We start from the raw sequence: 27,179 nt of genomic DNA, 5'->3' as shown, positions 1-27,179 counted from the left end.
TTTTTCTCCAACTTCCTTACTTGGCAAAATAAAAAGTTTGCAACCCTAGGTCTATAAATTTTACTGGTCTATGAAATCTAAAAGATCTATTTTTATAAGAGCAGAAATAATTTGCTTGATTAGGGACAGAAGAGAAAGGACACGGAAAGGAGGTGTTGGGGACAGGACTCAACATTCTTTTTACAAGAGGACAAACGCTCAACTAAGGAAGTTAACCCGAGGATCTGAACGCCACTGTCAGCTGTGCCCAAGGAGGATGCTGGCAGCTAACTCTGAATTTCTCATCCCAGTTGCCTTTCTGAGCTGCCCGGTGACCTGAGCCAGTGGCTTCTCTTTTCTGAGCTCATTATGCTCCTCTGTGAAGTCCATCAGGCAGGTTAAATGATTTCTGTGGTCTGATTTCTTCTCTGGCCGAGTTTGGATTAATTGGGCCTGATTTCCCCAGAGCTGCTCAAGGTCTGACCTCCAGGCTAGCATTTCCAAAGCCGACACGGTTCTAAACATCAGGCTTCGAACAAGTTCTGTCTAAAGTTTCCTTCCACCTCTTTCTGGGAAGCAATCAAGGGTCCCTTTTCTAGGAGACTGTAATTTGTTGAAAAGCATTTGATTGTTGTATTGAAAGGTTGCACTGTATGTGTAAAAAGGTGTTTATGAGGCTTCGTACAGTATAGTTAATAACCAACCAAGACCAGGGCCTTTATAAGAGGGACCCTGGCTGCGAGCATCTATATTGTGCCTTTCTGGGGCCTGCTAATGTATAATTACAGTGGCTGGTGGTCTGGAATATAAACCTAGGCTGCAGGTCAGCCTTCCCTGTATCAACGGTAGCACTCAGCACCTTTCTCAGGCTTGGCAGAAATATGCCGTCTGACTCTCTCAGTCAGCTCATTGGACACCTGCAGAGTCTAAGGTAGGCTGAGCAAGGTGCTTTTCCGATGCTTTGAGAGAAAAGAGTTGAGCAGCAACTTGCAATGCTATGAGTTTGGGTGCTTGTTTGTTCATGATGGGGAGACTCGTGGCTGAGAACCAAATAGCTCAAGCTCCCATTATTTCTTGCCAGGAACAGGACAGCAGCTTCTTATGAGGCCTCCCCATTTCCACTCTGCCCCCACTCCTCAATCCTTGCCCTACACTGTAAGCAGAACACTCACTAAATTCATGTCTGACCAGGTCTTTCCCGCCTTAAAAGCTTTTGATGGCCCCCCATCTCTGGGACCAAGCCCCACTCCTCATCATAGACGTCAGGACCCCATACCATCTGGTCTTTGTTGACTTCCCTGGCCTCTCTGTGCATCAACCACCCTTTGCACCCTGACCCCATTTCTCACTGACCTCCTTTTGGGTCCCTCTGCCTCTGACTCCCCATGTGAATTTGGATATATACTGTTCCTTCTACCTAGAAGGATCCTTTGCCTCTCCCAACCTCCCCCAACCCCCACCCCCTTCTCTGTCTGGTAAACTCCTGCTCAACCTTCAGAGCCCAGATCAAATGCTACTTCTTCTGGGAACCCTTCCCTGATCTCCTGGACCCAGTTAAGTCTCCTTCCTGGATTCATTTATTCTTTATTCCAGAATCACTACTTCTAGTGTGCCTATGATGTGTTTGGAATTGAGCTACAGAGTTTACCTGAAACAATTCACTTTCGAAGCATGCACTAAGAATATCCTTGTTTTACAAATGAAGAAACTAAAGGTCAGAGAGAGTAAGTACGTTGCCCAGGATGTAGGATTAAGTGACCGAACCAGAACACAATGACTCAAACATAAGCCCTGCACCAAAAACACAAGCTCCTCAACATATTGCTGTTATGTGGGAAGAGGGGGGAGTAAGGGGATAGTATGTATAACACTCAAATATGTAAAATATCTGCCCATAACTTAAAAAAAGTAGCAAGGCTTCAAGGAAAGACACAACCTATTAATCGCGATTACTGTTTGAGGATGACCTTGAGACAGGTAGAAAGAGAGAGGATGGAAAGAGGATATGTCAAGTCGTTTATGATATAACCCGGAAAGGGAGAGAAGGCTCTGGACACCCCTTTGGTGGTTCCCAACGCACAGCACAGAAGCAGCTCCTTCCAGGAGCCATGCCACCCCGGAAGTCTGTGCTGGAGGCCCATCAGGAGGTTTGGGCTCCCCATGAAGTTAATGAAGCTTGCTTCTCAGGGCCCTTCCAAGGCCCAGGGCGGGGACTTAGCAGTGGGCACATGGTCACATGTGCTGCAGATTGAACGTTTGTGTCCCCCCCACACCAAAGTCAAGGTGATGGTATTAGTAGATGAGGCCTTTGGGTGGTTATGGGGTCATGAGTGGGATTAGAGCACTTATAAAAGAGGCCTGAGAGAGCTGCTGCCACACAAGGTTACGCTAGAAGACGGCCTCCTTCCAGCAACTGGGCCTGCACCAGACATGGTCTGCTGCCACCTTGATCTTGGACTTCCCCGCCTCCAGAACTGTGAGGAATAAGCGTTTGCTGTTTACAAGCCACCCAGGGTATGGTATTTTGCGATAGCAGCCTGAACAGACAGAGATAACACGTTTCTGTAAAATTTGCAAAACTGGACATTCTAACTTCAATGGGGTAAGACAGCTCTCTTTCTACTCCAACTGCCCCCCATCACACTGATACAGGAGTTGGGTGGCGACTGACATTCACAGGAGCTGTTCAAGAGGACCCTGCATTGGGGCCACTTATGGCTTGGATTTAGTGAGATGTGTTCACAGAGTCCAGGAGAGTAAGTCATTGCATGCTGCCCCAGGGTCAGTGTGGGTTCAGGAATACTTCTCCTGCCTCCTGGGCCAACTCACTACATCGTGACATGAAAGTGCAAAGACAGACACTGCAGAGATAGGAATGTGTCGTGTGGCACCTGGCCCCAGAATTAGGAGGGGAGAAGAGGAGAGAAGAAACACGTTAGAAACGTAGTGAGCCGGAAGCCAGGCTATGAAAAATTCTACATTTATCAGATGTGCACAATTATAAGCAGGAATTCTGTTCACATTAAGTCCTAGTCAAAATAGAAGCTCTTTCCTGTCAGAATATGCTAAATAAAGCAGCATTTTATTGACAGTATAATTATAAACCCTCCAAAATTTATATGAGAATCCCTGAAATATAATTTCTCAGAAATATTGTATTGGAAGAGTACAAAGCTGTACCCTTCAGTGAGTACAGCTGTCTGTGAACTTGCATGTTTCATGCATCCCAAGCATCACTTTTGTTATTTGGATCAACCACACTAGAGGAAGGACAGAATGGCCTTTCTATTCTCTCCACAGAAAAGATTACAAAGCCATCATCATAGGAAGAGGTAGAGTGTACAACCAAAATTGTAGGGAAAAAGTGTGATGGGGGCGGGGTGGGGGTAGGCAGTTATTTAAAATATTATTTTTCTGGATGTTGTAGATTTAAAAAATGTAGTATTTTGTCATTTCTTTTCTTGTTCTAAATAAACATTACTTTCATTCCTACATCTGTGCTCATGCCTCTGCAGTTTTTTTACTTGATGAGGGCTCCAAAATCAAATATACTTCAGGCCCCACAATGTGTAGGACATCGTGGGTTTGGGGCTGGCCTCAATGACTTCTGTGTCTAGACTGTAAGAACAGGCAAGGTGGGTTCATGCCATCTTTTGCTCAGACTCTTGCATCACTAGTACACCGAGGTGAAGTTGGCACTCAATAAATCTTTACTGCAAGAATGAACAGCCTTTAGCCCTAAGCTTCTCCTCTAGAGTGCTTTTGGTACCTGTCCTAGATCAGAAGGCTGCTCTGAAACACTCTCTCTCTTCCCCACCCTCATTGCCACAGGAGGAATATACTTCTTCACCCACTGCTATTGAACTGACCTTGCGACTTGCTTTGGCCTCCCGGTGGGAGGAATACACTTGCCGTCCCTTGGTTTGGGATGCTAGAAGGCGTGATGCAGGCAGAAGCTAGAGGACGTTGCCCTCCTGTACTTCTGCCCTCACCATGAGAAGAACACGACGCGATGGCCAACGTGCTGATCCAAAGAAGATGAGAGACACGTGGCAGGAACCTGACCCAACCTGCAGTCTTTGGGGCCTCTGGGTACAACCGGAGCCTGACTCCAGTGCGGTTCCTGTTTTTGGCCTTCAGTCTGAAAGCTGGCCCGGAGAGCACAGCCCTGTTCAGGCATGGGCCGGGATAAGATGAATTAGCCAGAGTGAGAGGCAAGAAAAGCAGCCTTGCAATGCAACCATTTAGACAAAGTCAAATATAGATTTAACAACTAATTATAGGAGAAAGCTGCAAAGTGCGTTATAAAATCAAGTGTTTGCACAGAAACATTTTTGCTAGAAAGCAAAGTGGTAGCTCATTTGCATGTTTGGTATTGTTAACATACAAAGGAGCTGAACTGCTAAAATTAAGATAGTGAGTTGTTTGAAAACCTCATTTTAAAATAGAATAAATCACGCCACCGACAGATGTTTAAGAGCGCGCCTGATGTGGGGAGGACCGGCCGCCAGCGTGAGGCTTGGTGGGAGCTGAGCCTCCACTCCAGAGAGGCCAACCGCGCATGCTCTGAACATCAAGGCTTGGGGATGTGGGAATCTCAGTATCTGTGGTTTCCTGGGAAAGTGTCGTGGTTGGGGCTTCACAGTCTGGGGCTGGGCTGAGAGAGGGACTATCAGTGCTGGCGGCCACCAGTGAGTGACCCAGCGAACTCTGTGTGCCAGGTACATACCAAGTGCTCCATGGGCAGCAGGATGAGGCAAGGGGTTTCCTAGAGTGAGAAAGGATACAAAGCCGAGAGGGAGCGCCTCCCTCACGCACCGCAGGCCCGGCTCTCAGGTGCAGGATCAATTTTAACCCTCATCTAACTTTGTGAGTTAATAATACTCAAGTATTTTTACTATTACCATCCTCCCATTTCACAGATGGACCTGTGGAGGATGGGAGAGGTTCCAAAACATCCCCCAAATGCAGGCAGCAGTAGGTGGGGTGGCTCTGAGGAACCCAAGTCTAACTCCAAGGTTAGTGATGATCAGACATTTTTACTGCCCATCCCATTGTGAAGAAAATGAGTGAACGTACATTTCCATTGATACCTATTTAGTTATTTATAAATTATCTGCATGCATGACTGTATTATCCACTTTATATAACATGCCCGAAACAGAAATATGAAAATAATGAGCTAAAGATAAAAATGGAAATACTATTATTCTCTTCATACACTAAAACGGATTCTCTTTGTGTTTTCCAGAGTTCAAGTCTTTCACACTTTGGAGATAAGTACTTAATCACTATGCTTTTCATTCTGACCTGTTCTAGGCTAGGGGTTATATTAATCAGGATTCTTCAGAGAAACACATTCTATATACATATAATTTATATGTACATGTAATATACAGATATACATTTAATTTATAACACACATAAATTATATAAAATATAAATTATATGTAAAATGCATATGTATTTATAATTTATATATATACACACACACACACACATATTTATAAACACACCATACATACAGAGGGTGCCAAAAAATGTACACACATTTTAAGAAAGGAAAAAAACTGTATTAAAATTATAATACTCAATATATGCCGCTAACAAAAGATGAATACAAGTCACGTGTACACATTTTTTGGCACCTCCAGTATATAGAAAAGGTGAGTTATGTTGCTATTTTTGAAAGAAAGAGAGGGAGAGAAGGGGGAGTGGAAGAGGGCAGAGGAGGAAGGGAAGGTTTCTATCACACGAAGCACTCATAGCCCTTCATGGTACCACGGCCCAACTTCACCCGTGTGACCTCAGAAGTTACTGATGCTGACACATGGAACACCATTGCAAAATTTTACTGCCTTTCACCCATTCAAATCTCTTTGATGAGAAAGAAATTGAAATATTACCTAGGTTAAAAAAAATAAAGATAATTTTAGGAATTACGGAAAAAGGAAAAAGAAAACATCGCCGACTTCAAAATGTATTATATTATCATTATCCAGAAACAATTGTGGTAGTGACTTAAGGGGCAAGGAGACGTGCTCAATAAATACCCTTAGTCCAAGAAACAGGAGAGAGGAATGGAAAGGAACAGTCCTGGAAAGAAGCAGCAAGGGGCCCAGAACCCAGGAGACATAAGCCAGAAGAGTACACACAATTTTTTGTTTTCCCTCAAAGAAAACATAACTCATAGAAATCCAAAACCTTTAGGAAGAGAGACCAAGATTTGAAGGGTTTCCCAAAAACAGTGTGTTTGGAGCAACATGTTAGCTAGATGTCATGTCATTCAAAGTAGAATAGAATGACTTTGAAAACCCTAGAGACTTAGAACCTATACTAAAATTATGAAACCATTGGCACAAAGGGAGGGGCCAGAACCATGTGCACGAGAGAAAACTCTTCTGTCCCCAAACATAATAACAGATATCCCCAGCCAAAAGTAGAGAAGACTTGGAGGGCGATGACTTGGGCTTGAATTCTCTCAATCTCTGAGGCCAGTGGTTTCAACTGGTGCTATACCACTTCCTTCATCGGTCAAAGAACAGCTGGAAGATGGTTAGTTTTAACATCTCACAACGCTCCTTGGAATTAGGTTGTGACACATGAATGCATTCATGAACATGAGGCAGCAGTTTCTAGAGAAGGTAAACTTATGCTTATCATATGATCCAATCATTCTATTTCCAGGTATTTACCCAAGAAACATAGAGCATGTGTCTGTATGAAGACTTGTGCACAAATGTTCATAGCAGCTATTTGTAATAGCTGAAAGCTAGACACAATTCAATGTCCTTCAACCGACAAATGGATAGACAAATTGTGGTATATCTACACAACTGAATATTATTCAACAACGGGAAGGAATAACCCATGGACATATGCTATAACATTTATGAATCTCATAATAATTACACTGAGTAAAAGAAATAAATCAGACAAAAATACATGTCGTATGACTGCATTTGTATCAAACTATAGGAAATGCAGACTAATATGTAGTAACAGAAATCATATCAATGTCTGGGGGTGGAGTGAGAAGGGAGGGATTACGAAGAGACAAGGGGCAACTTCTGTTGGAGGTGATAAATTTGTTCATCATATTGACTGTGGTGATGGCTTCAAAACTGCGTACATACATGAAAATTTGTCAAGTTGTACACTTTAAATATGTGCAGCTTATTTTGTCAATTGTGCCCTAGTAAGTCTGGTAAAAAAATAATTTACCTGTTAGAAAACTCAATATCGTTAAGATGTCATTCTTCCCAATTGATAGACCCAACCCAACCCCAGTCAAAAATCCCAGCATGTTATTTTGTGGATATTGAAAAAGTGATTCTAAAATTTACATGAAAAAGCAAAAGACTCAGAATAGCCAACACAATACTGAAAATAAAAAGCAAAGTTGGAGGACTGACACTACCCACCATCAAGACTTACTATGAACCTACAGTAATCAAGACAGGATGGTGTGGGTGAAAGAATAGACCAACAGCTCAATGGAACAGAACAGAGCCCAGAAACAGGCCCACATAAATATAGTCAACTGGTCTTTGACAAAAGAGCAATGAAGAAAACACAATGAAGAAAAGATGGAGGACAGTCTTTTCAACAAATGAAACCATTTTGACTTCCATATGCAAGAAAGTGAATGTAAACACTTTCACAAAAATTAACTCAAAATGGATCACGGACCTAAATGAAAAACTTGAAAGTATAAAACATCTAGAAGGTAAACACAAAAGAAAATCTAGATGGCTTTAGATTTGGTGGTAAGTGTTTAGATACAGCACCAAAAGCACAATCTGTAAAAGAAAAACAAAATGATAATTTGGTCTTCATCGACATTAAAAACTGCTTTGCAAAAGAGATTGTTAATAAAGGAAAAGACAAGCCACACATTGGGAGAAAATCATGGCAAAACACAAAGCTGATAAAAGACTGGTATCTAAAATATACAAAAAAATCTTAAAACTCAACAATAAAAGAAACAAACAGCCCAACTAAAAATTGGGAAAAGAGCTGAACACATACCTCAGTAAAGAAGATATACAGATGGCTAAAAAGCATATGAAGAGATTCTTATCATTAGTCACCAGAGAACTGCAAATTAAAACAATGAGGATCGCTATTAAAATGGCTAAAATCTAAAACACTGAACATGCTGGTGAGGATGTGGCACCACAGGAAGTCTCCTTCATTGCTGGTGGGAATACAAAATGGTACAGCTATTTGGGTGACAGTTTGGCAGTTTCTGTCAAAGTTAAGCATAGTCTTACCATATGATACAGCAATTTCACACCTAGGTACTTTCAAAATTGAGTTGAAAACTTTTGTTTACACAAAAATATGCACATGAATGCTTATAGCAGCTTTATTTGGGTTATTCACCCAAAACTGCAAGAAACCAAGATGTCCTTCCATGGTGAATAAATAAATAGTGGTACATCCATACAATGGGACATTATTCGGTGATAAAAAATTAGCTATCAAGCCACATAGAGACATGAAGGAAACTTAAATGTGCATTACTACGTGAAAGAAGCCTCTCTGAAAAGTCTACATAGTATTTGATTCCAATTATATGAGATTCTGGGAAAGATAAAACTATAGGGACAGTAAAAAGGTCAACGACTGCTAGGAGTTTAGAAGTGGAGGAGGTATGAAGAGGTGAAGCACAGAGGATTTTTTAGGGTGGTGAAAATGTTCTGTACGGACACAACAAGCATTTGTAAACACCCATAGAACTGTATAGCACAAGTCAACCTTAACGTATGAAACTTTGAAACAAATAATTTAGGAGGGCAGGAGATCCCAGGAAATAATGCAGACTATAATAAGAGACTCTAAGTGTATTTCAAATGCGTAAAACAACATCACTGGAGGGAATGGGGAAAGGTGCTGACATAAGGAACTTGGGAAATGGAGTCTAAGACCATAGGCAAAATGAAGCTGTCACAAGCACGGTACTCTCATTGATAAACTTGTATCCCGTGGGGGGACAGGTTAACAATTCTGATTATGCTACATATGCATATTGGGATTGAATGATTAATTAAATGGATGATGAATGGTGGGAGACCTGTTTCTCAATGTTGTAGTGGGAATTTACATATATAAGGGAAGGAGACTAGAATGATCCATGGGGCAATGGGTCAGAGGTGGAGATATCAGTAAAAATCATGTTTATCTTCAAATAGAGATGGTTATACATAGAAATAGGAGGTGTGATAAAAAAATATGACGAATGTTTAAATAAAAAAATTATTACAGAAAAGACACATTGCCATTAACCCCACCCCCACCCCAAATACTCCCTTTTGCTTCCAACACAGTTATCCCACCATTCTTGCCACACTCTGAAGCAGTTCTGGAAGGCCTCCTTTGTGAGTGTCTTTAGTTGTGCTGTCATAGCTGCCTGCATGTCCTGAATTGATTCAAAACATTTTCATGGTCATTTTGACTTTGGGGAAGAGCCAGAAATCGCATGGTGCCAGATCTGGTGAATAAGGTGGATGAGGAGACACCATAATATTTTTATTTGACAGAAATTGCTGTACCAGAAGTGCTGTATGACACAGAGCATTGTCATGATGGAGGATGAAGTAAAGACACTCACGAAAGAGGACTTCCAGAACTGCTTCAGAAAGTGGCAAGAACGATGGGATAAGTGTGTTTGAAGCTGGGGGGAGGTACTTTCGGAAGGGGGAGTTAATGGCAATGTGTGTTTTACTGTAATAATTATTTTATTTAAACATTCACCGTATTTTGTGATCACACCTTATATGTATAGAAATGTGTGCATACCTGGATTTGTAGATACAACTATATTTCTTTGCTCTGTCAGCTGAGAGGGTTTAGACGCAATGACAACCCCATAGTTACAAACCCATCTAATGTTCAGATCTTGTATCTGATAATATCTTCCAATAAAAGTTATCTGGACTTCTTAAAGCAATGGCTGATTCTAGGACTAGGGTGAGAAATTAATAAGATGAACCTGGAGCATTTTGTAGTGACAGAAAGTAAGGAAATGCTAAAAACAATAACAACAACAACAAAACATTTCAACACATTGATGGACGTATGTCAAAGGGGCACAGGAACCAACTAAAAGCGCTCAACAGTCAAAGCCGAAACGAATTGAGCAAAGAAACACAATATTGGAATATAACCCAAAGTATAAAATAAATATGCATGAGTGCACACTGATATACACAAATAATTGAATAAATAAATACTAATAAATAATTGAATAAAGTAATAAATAGAGATGAGCCAAATCTCCCATCAAGAAGAATTCCAAATAAATTATGTCGATACTGCATCTTCAAGTGGGGGCTCCACACCGGACTTCCCTCCAGAAAGCACAGTATGTAAAGAGGGGAAAGAAACCTGACAGACTGCCTGAGCCGGGTGGCCAAGTTCAACTTGAACAGCACGGTAAGTCAGGTCGATAGTATGGGCCCTTGATACGATGTGATTAAAAATGACACTTTACCTCTGTGATCTTTCCCCAAATCCATGGCTCTGATATAATCATGAAAAAAACAAACCACCAAACCATCAGACAAATTCCAATAGAGAGACGTCCTACGATATGTCTGATCAGTAATCCTCAAAACTGTCAGGGTCAAGAAAAACAAGGAAAGTCTGAAAAACTGTCACAGCCGAAAGGAGTCTTGTAGTGTCATGTAAGATGGTACCCTGAAGGGGTTTCTGAAAAAGAACATCAGATAAAAGCTAAGGCCATCTAAACAAACTATGGACTTTAGTTAATAATAATGCATCAGCATTGGTTCCTTAATTGTAACAAAACATACCAAGTTGTTAATAATAAGGGGAACACCCTCTACTACCTGTTCAGTGTTTCTGTAAATCTAAAAACCGTTCTAAAATAGAAAGTCCATTGTCTGAAAAACAGTTACCTGACTTGCGACAGGCAGGATGTGGCCCAGCCCCCAGGTCTCTAGACTCACAGACCAGTGTCCTTCTATTAGGCATCCGTTGCTTGCTTTTTGGCATTAGTGACTAACATCAAATATTTCAGTCACGGTCAGTGTTATTTGGGATGAGTTGGAAAGCCCGTGATATAAGTCACTCTGCAGCTCTTCCGGTGAGTTGGCCCAGTTCCCTGTGTCCCCGCCAGTGTCGCTGAATGGTTAATACTGCGCATGTGCAGAAGGACCAGCGGGCTTACCCCCTACGGAGTTTATGGAAGCTCAGGAACATACCTCACGTACAACGTCAGCCTCGTGTTTATGTCTGGGAATACATTAAATGCCATCTGCCTAACCATTTGCCATGTTATAAATTAAGGCGACATCAACAACGCTCCAATGCCAAGGAGCACTCTGCTGTCTTCCAGTTTGCTATTAAATGGGTTTTGTTACCAAACTCTCCTTACAAACATGAAAAGAACAGTTGCGAGCCTTCTGGACCAGCAGATGGTCGCGGAGGCTTCCCAACGCAGGGTTTACGTTTTCTTTGCCGTGGAGAGTTGACGGTGTCTTGGTTGCTAGTGGGGGAAGCAAACATTGTGTGAGTGAATTAAACCCTGGGTCTGTCGCTTTCTTGCTGTGTGAACTTGCGTAGGTTATGCAACTGCTTGGAACCTCAGTTTTCTCACCTGTAAAGTGGGGGTGGCAACATCAACCTTAGAGAACTATCATAGGACTTAAATGAGAAAATTCAGCCTATCTCTAACAGTCCTTGACTCGAAGTGAGAAATATATTTTACCACTGTGACCCACACACACACTTGAAACAAAGTTTTCATTAAACAAAACTAATCCTTGCAATGGATTATACACTTTCATATTTCCCACTCTAATCTACTCTGTTTTGTCCTCTTCTTTTTTACAGGCAACCCAGGCAGTTGTTTTACTTCCACTAAAGGCTTACAACCTGCAGATGAAAAATACATTCAGACAGTGTGTTTAAAGCACACTAAAAAAAGTGCTTGGCACGTGAAAGGTATACAGTAAGTGTTAGCAGATAATATCATTGTTATTAAAGGGTAATTATTAGTATTAATTATGGCTAGGTGATGTAAAAAAGTAGAATATGAAACATCACTCTGTCCCCACAATCTCAGTCAGTGGGCATGTCCCCTCCTGACCCCTAACAGCATGGACTAGCAAAAGCAGCAGCATTTCGAAAGTCCAGTCACCTTGCCACAATAACACTACCCTGTGTTACGAAGCCCAAGTACTTGCTGGAGGAGAGCTCCTCCCCTCCCCCAGCTTCCCTCTCTTCCTCCCTTTTCTGCCATGTCAGAGTCGCTAGCAGGGCTGAGCAGTGGGTGACCTCAGTAATGACCTGCATGAATGCATCCTGGAGTGGATTCCTTCCCTCCCCCTGTCTCACTTCCCTACTCCCTGACCATCTCCAAAATAAACCTGTCGCACTCCACTCTAGTCTCAGGGTCTGCTGCTGGGACAACCCAGCCTAAGGCAGTCCCCTGAGCACCTGCCAAACCAGCCTCACTACAGATGCAGGGCCATCGAGACCTACAGACTTACTGACGCTCCTTCCACTCATGCTGGCCTCAAGTACCTGTGGGGAACAGGTAGAGATGACCACCAATCCTCATCTGAACAGGGGCCAACCTTGAGGCCTAGTTGGCTTTCTCCTTTGTCACTTCCTCTTTTCATGGATGAAGCCTCTTCTTCTGCTTGGGTCTGGTGGCCAAGGGCTTCTTCAACTCAGGCATGGTGTCGACCTGCCCACCTTTCGGTTTGCTTTCCAACTAAATAAACAAAGTGCTCTGACCTCAAACATGGAATACCTTCATTGGCTTACCTTTCTTAAAACATATCTAATATCACCGGGTCTAGAAGGGCCACCCCCCTTTTTAACTCACCGGAGCGCCCAGAAAACTCCATTTTCCTCAGACAGAACGTATCTTTCATGGCGCTCGTGTCTGTGATAACGATGCAGGTGAATTTTATCATTCCCTTCACCCTACTAGTAATGAACAAATTCACTGCGTATTACTTTGGACTTGATCTCTGGCAAAACACTACTGGAACAAACAATTTGATTTGTCAACACCTTTACAAGGGCTCCTCAATCAATGTCACAAATCCAAATTTAAACAGCAAAGTACATTTGACTGCAAGACCCCGGACTGATTAGAGCTCCGAGTTCCGGGAATTGCTCCAGACAGGGCAGCAATCAGATTATTAACTCCACTTGAAAGTGCTCTCTGCTGCCTGGGATTAGCATGCATATTTTGATATAGATCGATAAGCAATCTCCTTCCTATAAGAAATGCCTGCAACATTCATTTGGCTGATCAAAGGTAGATATCAGCTGGCTGTGACAGCTAGCTATTGTTTGCCCGCTTTCTTTACAGAAGAGCTTCTATTTTTTCAGCTAATAGTGGAAGCCAACTGAGAGACACAAAATCCCATCTCCTTCTCAACACTGAAACACAATTAGTTCAGAAGGGCCTTCAGCCCTTTTGAGCTAACTTAACCCATTTCCACTGTGTTCACTGACAAAAAAAAAAGAATGGCATGTTTCTTCTCCCTCCTCCCCCCTTCCCTTCCATTCTCACTTATTTTCCACTGGAGTGGTGGTCCCACTCTGGGGCTGTTGGAAAGATGGCAGTCATCCTTTTTGCACCTGCTTACTTCCTTGCTGCGATCAAAGCTCATATGTGAAGCCCTTGATACTGTTTGAAAATAGTGAGCCCAGGTTGGGATTCTGGGTAGGGGCACGGAATTAACTGGAAGCTTTGAGGGCTGTTCAATTCCCCTGACCCTCATCTCTCTTCCCGATTCTGTTATAAAATGTCACTTCCTGGTTGAAAACCATTTTTTATTCATATTCTCTGCTCGTTTTGCCCATCTCCAACCCCTTTCCCCTCACCCAAACCTTTCCTAACAACTAACTCAGTAATGAAAACCTAACTCACACCCAATCATTTTCTTCTGTCCAAAGGTTCCAATAAACACAAAGCAGGAAAAGGTTCCTCAAAAGGCAGATTTTTTGAGTAATGGAAGCTACAAAACAGTTGGCACCGCATGATTCATCTTTTATTTAAAAACAAAAAGAGCTTGTTTATCTGTGTATATATGTTCACTATATATTTTCAGTGTGTATATGTATACGAAAAGGTCGGACAATTAAGTTGATGAACTTTCCACTGTGCACTTACCTGGTGGAAAGTTCGCACACTTAATTGTCTGGCTTCCGTATACCCACACATGCACACACACACACACACACACACACACACACACACACACACACGAGAACACCCTGCAGTCACTGGTTACAGAAGGTAGATCAATGGGACACGTTGAGATTCTGCTTACCTATTTCTGATCTATTTGAATTTTGAAAATCTTTATACTCTGCTTTAATTCAGAAAAACAGTTACTTTAAATATGAGAATCAGAGAACTTTCCCACATATTTGCACTGTGTACATGTTCTGATTTGTTCTTAAACATCTTGCCTTGAGATGTCAGCATGTTTGTTTTAGATCTTAAGGTCCCTGAAAGCCATGATGGCACCTTTCAATGGCTCAGTCTCAGGGAGCATGTCACCAGGCTCGTGTCAGCAATATAGAAGCTACTACGTTTGCCAGGTGGGTGGGGATGTATCGTAAGGGTTATTTGATTGGTTTTCAAACCTCACTGCTCTGAATGGATTGTGGGAAAGCGAGCCTCAATGAGTGGAAATCTACATTTTAGGATGGTTGAAAATAAATGCGCTGGGAATAGAGTCACCTCAGGTACGCCTGGAACCACTCAAGTAGAGAATATTCAGGTTGCCATTGAACATGGTTATCACAGAAAGGTAACAATATGCAATAACTTTTAAATGTATAATTTCGAGTTTTGAAGTGCTTGAAACAGTATTTCCTTGAAATATTGATTTCCCCCCTGTCTGTCTGGAAAGGGGATATGCTAAGCCTAAGACTTGTCCAAGGAACTGCAAATGCTTTGTAGGTAGGATTTAGGGACCCCCGTATAGTCCCTTGTGATAGACCCTTTACAGGCTTCTACATCATCTCACTGACTTCATAGTAACATGGCAGCCTAAGTGTGTTGATTCCCATCTTACAAAGGAGTAAACTGAGGTTCAAATGGTTAAATTAATTACCTGGGAATTTCCATTCAGATGTGACTGTAAAGCTAGAGAGAAGAGATGCTTTAATGGCATCTGGAAACCTTACAGTGAAATGTTACAACCGATTTTTAAAGCTGGAGTCAAAATCTGTGGGTTGTGGAAGTGGCATTTGTGAAAATATTTCTTTCTCAGAAAAGCAACGGAATTGATTCCAATGACAGAAGCAGATGGAATCTTGCTCATGGGTTTCCAATTCTAATGTATTTGTAGGAACTAAAGACTTGTGCCCTTGTGGATAGACCCTGATTATATTGATACAGAAAATCTAGCTGCATTGGAGAAAATCATTACAATTGACAGAAATATATGTAAACCTGACTCTGACTCGGGATGGCCATGCCTCCGTCTCATTCTGATTAAGCATGTTTCCTGGTTGGACCTCGTACTAGTTGGATAACCTTGTCAACTTTCTGTGTGTTCTCTGTTAAATACGATGGGAATACTATGGGGTTGCTGCAAAGTTGAAATGAGATGGTGTATGAATTTCTTATGATAGCACTGGGCCATAGAAGGTGCTCAATAAATATTAGGTATTATGGGAAACACCAACACATTTTCTCAAGCCGTGGTTTCTTTATCTCTCTAGACAATTAGGAGCTAGAAAATAAGTGGATTTTTCTTCTTTTTAAAATGGATTCTTCTACTTCTAACATTTTTCTGATCTATTAAGGCCTTCAGAGTCTCTCCTTTGCTGTACAGACTCCAATCTCTAGCCACTGAAATTGAAAATGACAACACAGTGGACCCTTGAACAACGTGGGGGTTAGGGGAACCGGATCCCTGCACAGTTGAAAATTGACATATAACTTTTGACTCTCCCCAAATTGAGCTACTAATAGCCTACTGGTGACCGGAGGCCTTATAATACAAAGCATCCTATTGATAACACCTATTTTGTATGTTACATGTATTATATACGCTGTTCTTACAGAAAAGTAATCTAGAGAAAAGAAAACGTTATTAAGAAAATCATAAGGAAGAGAAAATACGTTTATAGTAGTTATTGAAAAAAATCCATGTGGAAGTAAGTGGACCTGCACAGTTCAAACACGTGTTGCTCAAGGGTCAGCTGTGTGTGTTTCCAATGTTCTTACATTTTCAAATTTCATTTACTTTATCTCTCCAGGGACATCCTGGGATGAGCTAAATGCAGGACTATTTAAGGAATAGTTATTCAGCATCTACTGTGTGCCAGGAGTCGTGCTAGGTGCTAGGAAGCTAAAATGCTGATGTGCTTATGCTCTGGAACCTCACAGTCCCACGAAAAATTGTTAGTCTTGTTTGAAATAAGGGCCTGTGGACATGAAGTAAATTACCCAGTGAGCATCAGAAACTACATCTCAGTTTTGCTCCATGAAAACAGTGGGCCAGTGGCCTGCAAGCTACAAAGGTCTTGGAGAGGGAGGGTGGGCAGGAGAGAGGACATATTTTCCCTTGGTAAGTTGCCACTGGTTAACTATAGCTGGAGTTCTAGTTGGAATTATAAATGGGAAAGCAATCTAATTACCATCTAACAAACAAATTGCTGGTAGAAAGGAACTATCCAAATAGTCTGTCCATAGAGAGAAAATCAAGTAGGAAACTACTACCATGACCTTTGCCACCCTGGACCTCGATCTGTGTAATTTAGATTTGTTTGCACAGTGCTCCACCCACCATGGGCTATTGGTTTAAAAGTTCAGTGTTCCATGTACCTGACATGTTGCTGGAACCATCAGGTGTGGCCACCTCAAGGGCCATGACTTTACAAAGCCAAGTTTTCATAAGGTCTTGTCATACAAGAACCTAATGAAGTAGGAACTCAGCTCCATGCATCCGGTCCTGACATTCCCTGGGCTTCCACGATGCCACCTGACATGGCATTTTGCTGGTTGTCTGAGTGGCAAACCCTGATGGTGTCATCAGCAGGGAGGACAGAGCCAATTCCCTTGCCATGACAATTAGGTTTTGCCTTCTTGGTGCTGTGTGTGTGTGTGTGTGTGTGGTGACTGCCTGCCTTGGGCATTTTCCTATGCACCTTCCCCTACAATCTGTTACACAGAATGTCTTGGCAAACGTTTTTCTTTTTCTCTGATGGGGGAAAATGGTTTTCATTTCTAGTCCAAGAATCTAGTACTTCGGCGGCAAGAAAAGTGGATCAAACTTTTTGACCCTCCCGGTCAAATTGAGAACCCTAGGATCATGTGACTAAGCAGCCAGGCCTGCGTCCTATATCCAATCACGGATTTTTTTTTTTTTTTCTTGTGAGACTAATACTGTTGACAAGGATCTAGACAATTTAAGGGCATGCTTGATGAAAAATCTGGTTTTTCTCCTTGGCTTGCCACAGATAAATCACATGCAAAGTTTGTAAGATGCACAATGGGTGTCCCTCATGAGGACAGTTTCTCCTTCTGAAGTGAAAGATGAAGTGTAAGAGGCAATCCAGATTATTGGATGGCTGCAAGAATCAATGAATGAAAAATATTCTCCCCCATTGAATAGGGTAATTTATTCTCCTTGATGGCACAAGAGGTCAAAGGATGGTTCTTGCTTCATTAGCTCTCTCACTGGGAGACAGTTCTGACTAGGGCCACCAGAGAGAGTGTCCACACCAACACGCAGGCAGCGTCCCTGCCTTGGTGACATTGGAAGTAGAACTTTACGAAAGAGAGTAAATAGCTCTAAGTTTCCTAACACTCAACTGATTTCCTTGTTGTGTGAGGACAAAGGCCATCATCGTTAGGCTGCCTGGTTTAATTCTTGCGTCTTCTACATGAAGGTCATTTAGCAGGGTCACATCGTCTGGCCCTTAGGCCCTCCTTCCAAATGTATTGTAAGGGGATATCTTCTATGTTGTATGTTAGAGTCTAACACATAACAGTTATTAAATAAGTGTTTCTTAAAATTCCCTCTACATTAAAAAAATGACAATGTATGCTAGTGTTTGGCACATAGTAGGTATTAAGTAAACAATAGCTACTGTTAATAAATAAATTATAGCATATGGTTTTAATTATAACCATGTAATTTTTATCCTAAATCTTGTCTTTATAATCTAGTAGGAGAAGCAGAAAACCTATACATATAATTCAACATACTGTGATACAAGCAGGAAGAATGTATGTACAAAGCATTACAATCATGCAGAGACAGAATTTCTTTGGGGTGTGAGGAAGGCGCACAAAGGAGGTAATGGCTGAGCAGTTTTGAAAGATAAAGAGGAGTTAGCCAGGTAGGTAGAGAAGGGTAAACAGGGAAGGGTACTTCATACCCAGGGAATGCCATGAGGAAAGACACAAAGGCACAAACACTCAGAATTTGTGTGCCAATCTGTAATTCAGTCAGTTTGGGGAGACTATGGTTTGTCTTGCTGAATGTTCCATATACATAGGAAACAATGGGAATCCTGCTTTTGTTGGGTAGTTTTCTATAAATATCAACTAGATCAAGTTGGTTAATAAACACCACTAAAGTGTTTCATATCCTTACTGATTTTCTCTCTACTTGTTTTATCAACTATTAAGAAGGGTTATTGAAAGCTCCAAATGTAATTGTGGATTTTTCTATTTCTCTTTGCAGTCATATCAGTTTTTGCTTTATCTATTTTGAACCTCCACTACTAAGTGTATAAACTCTTAGGATTACGTCCTCTTAATGAAAGGACACCTTTATCATTACAAAAATGCTTTCTTTGTGTTTGGTAGTATTCTTTGCTCTGAAATTTTCTTTGTCTGGTATTACTATAACCACTGCAGATTTCTTTTGATCAGTATTATCATGGAATATTTTTTCTGTCTGTATAGTTGGGTTCTTGCTTGTTCATCCAACCTAGCAATTTCTGCCTTGTAATTGGAATGTTTAGACCATTTACAGTTAATATGATATTGACATAGATATAAATATACCATCTTGTCATTTGCTTTCTATTTGCTTCATTAATCCATTGCTCCCTTTTCCGAGTAGTTTTGTATTAAGTACTTTTTATGGTTCCTTTTTTATCTCCTTTGTTGGTTTATTAACTACAACTGTTGGGTAATGTTAGTGTTTGCTTTAGACTTTATGGTACATTTTTAACTTTTATCTCTATCTACCTTCATGTAATATTATCCCAACTCATGTAGCATTAAAAACCTTTTGAAAAATAGAATTTCATTTCTCCTTTCTCAATCATTATGCTACTGTTGCCATATGTTGTATTTCTATGTATGTTATAAACCTTACACCATATTGCCATCGATTTTCACTTACAAAATTAGGGATCTTTTAGAAATATTTAAATAACAAAAAAATTACTTATTTATTCACATAGTTACAATTTCTGGAACTGTCATTCTTGTGTGTAGAGCCCTATTTCCATTTGGCATCTTCTTTCTGCCTAAAGGGCTTCCTTTAACATTCCTTATAGTGTGAGTTTCCTCCCAGCTTTTGTATGTCTCAAGATCAATCTTTATTTAATTTTGTAAGTTAACCTTTATGTTTTATAACAGTTTCAGATTTACAGAAAAATTGCAAAGAGAGGTGGGGAGCAGAGGGATAAAGAAAAAGAGAAGGAGAGAGGGCAATTAGCACTTGGCGAATGTCACCTGAGAAGCAGCAGCTACAGTCCAGAAAACACATTTCAGACAAAGTGCATGGGAAGGATGGGGGATGGAGGGAAGGTGAACTTCAAAGATGTGTAAGAAGTGTATGTGATATGAACTGGTGCACTGATGGACAAATGGCTGTGCTGGTGATGGGTTTATCAGTCTGTGTCCTGTCAGGAATACAGGAACCACTTCCATCTTTAAGCTGAGAGGGATTTAACTTGAAGCATTGGTTCCCCATTTTTGGAAGAGCTGGAATAGCAAAACAGGAAACGGATGTTACCCAGAGAGGGGGATACTGCTGCTGCTCTGGGAGGAAGCCCATGGGCGAAATTTCCTGCTCATGTAACTGGAAACACAAGCTCATGGTGCTAACCAGGGACCTAAGCCATCGACACCGATACGAATGCAGCTGATGCCAAGATGCTGCTGGAAATCGAGATGTTGGCGCAGTGCGAGCGTCACGTCCACCACTGTTGGCAGAGCTGTCATGAGACGCAGACAAGCTCCTAGCTTCTCTCTGCTTCCTAACCTGTTGAGAATGCCAGCTCCTGGCAGAACCAATCTGGAACACAGGAGGAAAGGGAATCTGGGTGATAGAGTCTGCAGGCTTTCTGACCCAGAGGGACAGAGAAAACAGAAGGATGAATATGGGCTGAGAGCCCACAACACATATTTGGCACAGGAAGTCAAGGAGGAGGGTGAACCCATGGCTCCTACTTGTTTTGGAGAAGGGGATACCCGCAGGCTATCCCACGGGTCTGTCAATTATATCACGGCTTCTTGTTCCAGAGGAAGGCCCAAATCATCCCTTAGCTCAAAGAGACAAAACTTGGTATCTGGCATGAGAAATGCACAGTTCCAGATGGGTCAGACTGCCGTTATGTGCTTCCCTGCCATAGCAGTTCCCATAGTTGTCATTAGATGATTACTTAGGTGAGACTATAAACTGCATGAGGGTAGATCGTGTCTGCTGTGGTCGTGCCTACATCTTCAGCACCTTGATGGAATCTAAGGCGTAGTAAATATTCAATACACCTTTGTTGACTAAATGCATGAATGAGTGCTGACGGAGTCCTGTTAGGGTGAGTGGACACATTCCAAAGCAAGTAAAATGCAACCCCGTAACCAGCACAGGACAGAAGATACTGCAGAATTTGGGTGCTCAGGTGACCTGGAGATACGGGAATGCGGTGAGTGAGGGGGAATCAGAGAAGCCTGGTCTGTCTGTCTGTCTGGAGCTGGGCTGAAAGAGCAGGGTGAGGCAGGACTCCCGTCTTTCTCCTAGGGGCCTCCTGTAAAGGGGAGATGTGTGAGGAAAGGAGCAGTCTTCTCTGCATGCAAGGCAGTCTGTATTTGTCCCCTGCCTCCTATGGGGAAAGACAAAGGTTTTTCCTGTGAAGATAGGACAGAGGCTTTGGGGTGATCAGCCAGTTTTATCCATGGAGCTGATTATGGATCTATAATAATAAGGATCATTAAAAGCTGATAATAAATGTTTATTTTTAAAGCACTAAAATGCAAAAGCTCCGTGCTCAACTGGAGAAAAAAGCGTAATTAAAAGCAGAACTTTCTAAAGGGCAATTGGACCTGGTATCCACATAAAACCCCCACCCTGGGCATCAGAGACACCAACAACCCAAAGGCCAACAATAAATGTACCCCGTAAAACCAGAAATAAAATGATCTCTGCCTGAGGCAGGAGGCAAGGGGAGGGCCAGCCCCCGCGGCTGTGTAATTGTCCAGCCCTCACCTCGTTGAGGCCAATTACCTCGCAAGAGAGTAGAAACTGAGCTGGATGTGACCACTTGTGCTTTCAAGTGAAGACCCAAAGTGGAAAGGGCTGGAGGTCTGACAGGACCTGGCAGCACGAGCACTGAGGTGCATTCTGGCTCTTTCTGCCCTCCCCTCCCCACGAGAGGCATGCTGGCTTGTCTGACTCACCCAGTAATGAGGTCAGCAATCCCTGTCCCCATTGGCAGAATCTGCTTGGCCAGAGTCAAGAACTGCATTTAAGGAAAATGTCAGGGAGCCCTCTGAGCCCTGGACTGAGGCAGCGCAGAACGCTGTGCCACGCACGAGGCAGGGTGAGGGTGACTGAGTCCGAAAGCCTCACTGCCTGACGTGGGGTCCCACAGCAGCTGTCTCAACAACACCTGGGCCCCTCCCCAGACCTGCTGAAGCAGAATCTGCACTTGAACAAGGTCCCGAGATGGACCAAGGTGAACATAACTTTTAAATCTGTGAAATGGAGACATTTACCCGAGCCTGCCCAACTCTGCAGAGGGCACATGAGGAAGGAAAAAGATGCACCCATCAGAAAGTGCCTTCACAAGGTACATGCTAAACAGATGTTAGCGAAAATAACGACATTCCTACTGCACAGATCAAAGAGTTGCTGCGAAAGGAAACCCAGGACAGCCCCTCACCCTCCAGAAAGCAAGCAGCCGAGGCAAATGTCCTCAGAGGGAGAGACAGCCTGGGTGGAGCTTACGAGTGTGGCTGTGTCTCGGACTGTGTGGCATTTACTAGCTTGCCACTGGCTGGTTGGGAGGCTAGCTAACTGCATCTTCTTTTTGTGCCCTGTTTTCTCATCTGCAAAATGGGGTGTTATGGGATATTATATGAGTTAAGCCATAAAATGTTGAGAATGGGGCTTCGTCCGGACCAAGTCTTCTGTATCTGATAAGCACTACGATTATCTTACACAGTGTTGGGGGCTTGTGAGATAATGCACGTAAAGGAGCAGTGGCTTTACTTACCTCGTGGAGTCGTGACAGTTATACAGACAGGGACGTGACATGCGAGCCCAAGGAGGAGGGAGGACTTAATTGCTGTTTCTAGAATCATTGTTGCTGCTGCTGTTATTGTCATTGTTTGCAGACCATGCCCGCAAAACCCCTGCACTCCCATCTTCCTGGAGCACGCACAAGCCCCAGCGAAGCTCTGCAGAGGGTGCTCTGCAGAGCCGCCTTAGAAACGCAAACCCTGTCTCCTGCAAGCGTGCGTGCGCACACCACACCACATACATGTCACACACACACACACCACACACCACATACACATATACCACACACATGTCACACACACACCACACACCACATACACACATACCACACACGCACACACACCACACACCACATACACACACACCACACACACGTCACACGCACACACACCACCACACCACACACCACACACCACATACACATATACCACACACGTCACACACACGCACACACACACTACACACACACACCACACACCACATACACATATACCACACACATGTCACACACACACCACACACGCGCACACACACCACACCACACACACACCACACACACGTCACACACACCACACACACACACCACACACGTGACACACACACGTCACACACACATACTACACACGCACACACACACCACACACACGTCACACACACACACCACACACCACACACACTTCACACACACACACCACACACACACACCACACACACGTGACACACACACGTCACACCACACACACACCACACCACACACACGTCACACACACACACGTCACACCACACACACACCACACCACACACACACACCACACACACGTCACACACACACACCACACCACACACACACATTACTACCACCACACCACACACACTTTGCACACACACACCACACACACAAACACACCACACCGCACACACACACACCACACACACGTCACACACACACACACACCCCACCACACTCCATCGGCTGCCTGGCGGCTAAGGGCCAGCCGGGAAGGGATGGGTCACCACGTCAGAGGTAGAGGGTCTGGCCACGCAGCTGGGGGCCATCGTGGAGCAGCAGTTGTACAGCAGGTCTCACTGCTCCAGCACTGCCAGCTATCAGGTGGGCAAAGCTTTCCTGCTTGCTGTCTGAGGGGACACCTGGTTGGAAACCGCTAATATAGCAATAACAACAACCATCTCACAGGAAAGGATGTGTTCAGAGGGAACGCCTGCCTTCCCAGCAGTGTCCTTCCTTCCACAGCTCTTCCCACAAACAGAAGCTCCCCCGTGACCCCAGAAACTACCTTCACAGCAAAGGAGGCGGAGGCCCACCCTATCCAAGAGAAGCACAGGCTCGGGGCAATGGAGTGACCTGATGAAGGTCACACGCAAGATGGAGCTCTGGCCGGGCCTGAACCAGGAAGTCTGGTCCGTCACCTAGCACAGTTCTCAGTACACAACTGAGTCTTAATAAATATTGGTTGAATAAACGTTGGACAAACTCATAAACTGGATCCCATCACCCAGCAGGCTAGGGGATCTTGACACCACACTCAGAAGAAAGTGCTGGAGTGAAGCGGCCTCAGCCGACTGCCATACCTGTCCGTGTCCAGCTGCAGACACCTGTTAATTTGTGCATTGTTCACATCTGTGGGGTATTAATAATAATAATAATAATAATAATAATAATAATAATGGCTCCTCTTGACTGAGCACAAAGCCCTGTGCTATGAAATACACATACCTAGTCTCATTTAAATCTCAAAGCAACCATTTATGGACCATAGATATTACCCCCTTTTTATGGGTGAGGAAGCTGGGCTTCTGAGAGGTGAATAGTTAGAGGTCATGGACTTAAGAAATGGCACAGCTGCTATGCCAGCCCAGGTCTACCTGTTTCCATGCCCGTTTCCCTCCACTGCACGAGACCGTCTTATTAAAGGGGCTGCCGTTTCTCGGTTTCCAGTAAACGTCCATCAAACCTCCACTAAACATGGGTCAAGTCTATGTACAACAGCAGATTGCTGCTGGGAAGGTTTTCCTTTCAAGGGGTTGGCCTCTCTCAGACTCTGTGTCCTGATGGGTAAAACTGGCAGGCATAGGAAAGCAACCTATGCCCCACTATTCATGTGCCCACCATCCCCATCCACCCAGCTGTCTCTCCATTACATAAACATTCATTGACACTCCCCAAGTGGCTGGTACTGTGTGTGTGCATGCATGTGTGTGTGTATTGTGTGCACGTGTGTGTGCGAGCACACACATGTGTGGGTGTGTTTGGGAATGGGCTGTGGATTAGGGTGGGGCCGTGAGAAAGGCAATAAACACAAAATGGTTCCTGCCCCCTAAGGACCCACAGTCTGGGGGAGAAAGAGATAATCATAATTAATTGTGATAATACTTGGCAGAATATGATAAAAGACAAAACAGTTTCTTCCCAGGGAGAGGACATTTTAAGTAACTCTGTTAAGGCTAGAAGGTGAATTTCTGAAGGAGAAACTGGCACTTCAATTGGACCTTGGAGAACTATTCAGATTTTGGTAGGTGGAAAAGTATAGAATAAAAAAAGAGCATCTTAGCCTAGCCAGGAAGGTCAGTGCAGGCAAAGGTGTGGAAGTAGAAAAGTAAATGTCAAAAGTGAAGGTCCTTTATGGGTCATGGTTTCCTCATTGGCCTGTCTCAGTCTATGAGACTGTCCATCTTTGTTAACTCTTTGGGGTTACGAATGGTAATCCCAAAGTCCATTTCCAGTGCTAGTATAGTACTAGGAAGAATGCCATATTCAGACCTGTGAACTTTAGACCACTTGGGAAGGAAACTTTAAGGGAACGGGACACTGGGAATATGCATTTTTAAGGTGGATGGACTAGAACAGAACAGAATTGACAGGCATATGGCATAAATGATGCCACTCCCTCCTTCTGAACCCATAGCAGACATTACTAATCAGTAACAGACATTACTAATTGCCTGAGAATCCTTTCAACCCAGTACTTCCCAAACCACTAACACATTCGAGTTTGTATATGAAACACAAAGCACTTGCCGACCCCTGTGACAGTACATAGGGAGATAAGTCTCCAGGAGTCAGATGACTTGGATTTGAGTCCCCGTTTCACTGCTTCTTGGCTGTGTCACCTTGGATTATTGGGCTGGCCCCTCAGAGCTGCTGCTTAGCCTTTTGCAGATGGGATGAGGAGACACTAACATTTTTTTTTGGATGCTGTGACAGAGACAATGCTACAGGTTTACTTAATCCTGTCTTCCTGGCGACATGAAAAGAAACAGTGTTTCCTAGCCTCCTCTGCGGTTAGTGGGGTCAGGTGGCTGATTTGGCCAATGGAATGCACGTGGGAACAACGTGTGCAACTTCAGGCTTGATCCTAACCACTCGGCTCCCCCACCTGCAGAGGCCCCATGAGGGTGGGGCTCCAAGGTCCTGGGGTCTGGGGGAATAACTAGACGGAAGCAGCCTGGGGCCCTGCATCACCACATGGAAAGCTGCCCACCAACTAGATTGGAATTTAGGTGAATGAGAAATCGGCCTCCATTTGGTTAAGCCACTGAGACTTTGGAGTTTGTCTGGCAATTACCATTACCTATCCCAACTAATAAAAGTGTAAACGCATGATTTCATTTAAATACCTTAACAGCCCTCATGAAGGTAGAATTCTCCCTGTTTTGCGATTTCACTGATGACAAAACTGTGCCCCAAGGGACAGATCTTCCCTAGGGCCCTGCTTTTGGAAGGTGATGGAGTTTAAAAGATCCTTCCACTCCCACGGCCGTTAATAGTTATATAGCACCTAGAATTTTTTGATAAAGACCTGTTTATAGTACAAGAATCTGAGGAAAATTTGAAGGTTTGATGACCTCATGGAGGTGAACAGATTTATCAACTTTTAAGAAGGAAACGTGCAGAGGCTGATGATGAGGATGGTGAAAGGACCACGAAAACCAACTTTACCTGCTGGAGAAGCGGCTTGGGTTCAGGCTGTCTCCAAAGCCCATGGACACAGAGGGGGAGGGAGGACACATTGGGACCAGGAGCCCTGCACCCCTGAGGACCCAGTGGGGTGGGGACAGGTTGAGTGGAATGATTATTAAGGCACAGCAGTAAATGAGTGTACTTTTAAGTATCAGCCTGATTTACAGGTTCCGCCCACTTAACTGCTTCTTTCATAAACTCTGCACATTCCATACATCATGGGAAAACATTAAAGAAAGAGTCCTCATGTAAAATATTAAAGGTAAATGGCCTCTTCAGGGGACAGCCGCCCACCACTTCCCAGGATGACCAGGTGTGTCTGGACTGGACACAGACCTTATGTGGGAGCGCCGCCTCTCCCCCACCTTTCTGAAGCTGGCCAAGCCTGTGTCTGAGTCTGAAGGGACAGGGAGGGGACCCCTGGCTCTCAGCTGCAGCTCTGGCTTCTGGCCTCATTCCAAGTCACCAAGATTAATAAGCCCTCCAGAGCAGGCCAGGCTTTGCATGGGAACTTTGCATCAAGCCCAGCCCTGCAACTATGAGACTGGAACCCCACCATAGCGTGGCATCAAAGAAACCTTGTTGGGATATTCAAAGATTTTAAAGATGCTGCTTTAAGAAAATTTTGGTTTACTTTAAAGAATTATAAAACTGTCCCTTACATCTTAGGTTTGAGTGTCTGGGTACTGTCGATCACAAAGAAAAAAAGAAAAGTAGATTTTCTG

At 43.4% G+C, this 27,179-nt stretch overlaps 1 protein-coding gene across 6 annotated transcripts in view; it reads right to left on the bottom strand.

The window, feature by feature from the left end:
* Positions 1-27,179, bottom strand: part of LOC109447697 (uncharacterized) — a 121,284-nt gene that overhangs the window by 51,476 nt on the left and 42,629 nt on the right. For 3 of the 6 annotated variants that reach the window (XM_088800350.1, XM_088800351.1, XM_088800349.1), the window contains exon 1: positions 12,842-12,981. The exons of the other annotated variants lie outside the window; for them this stretch is intronic. In XM_088800350.1, coding sequence (XP_088656476.1) covers positions 12,842-12,932 — 91 coding nt within the window. In that variant the 5' untranslated portion in view covers positions 12,933-12,981. Of the gene's footprint in view, positions 1-12,841; positions 12,982-27,179 lie in introns of those variants that run through there. 6 annotated transcript variants of the gene reach the window in all.

Source organism: Rhinolophus sinicus, chromosome 8 (assembly GCF_057876585.1).
Source record: "Rhinolophus sinicus isolate RSI-liver-muscle chromosome 8, RSI-T2T, whole genome shotgun sequence".
NCBI lineage: Eukaryota > Metazoa > Chordata > Mammalia > Chiroptera > Rhinolophidae > Rhinolophus > Rhinolophus sinicus.
The sequence above is the reverse complement of the archived record's forward strand: the minus strand, read 5'-3'. Positions and strand labels throughout refer to the sequence as shown.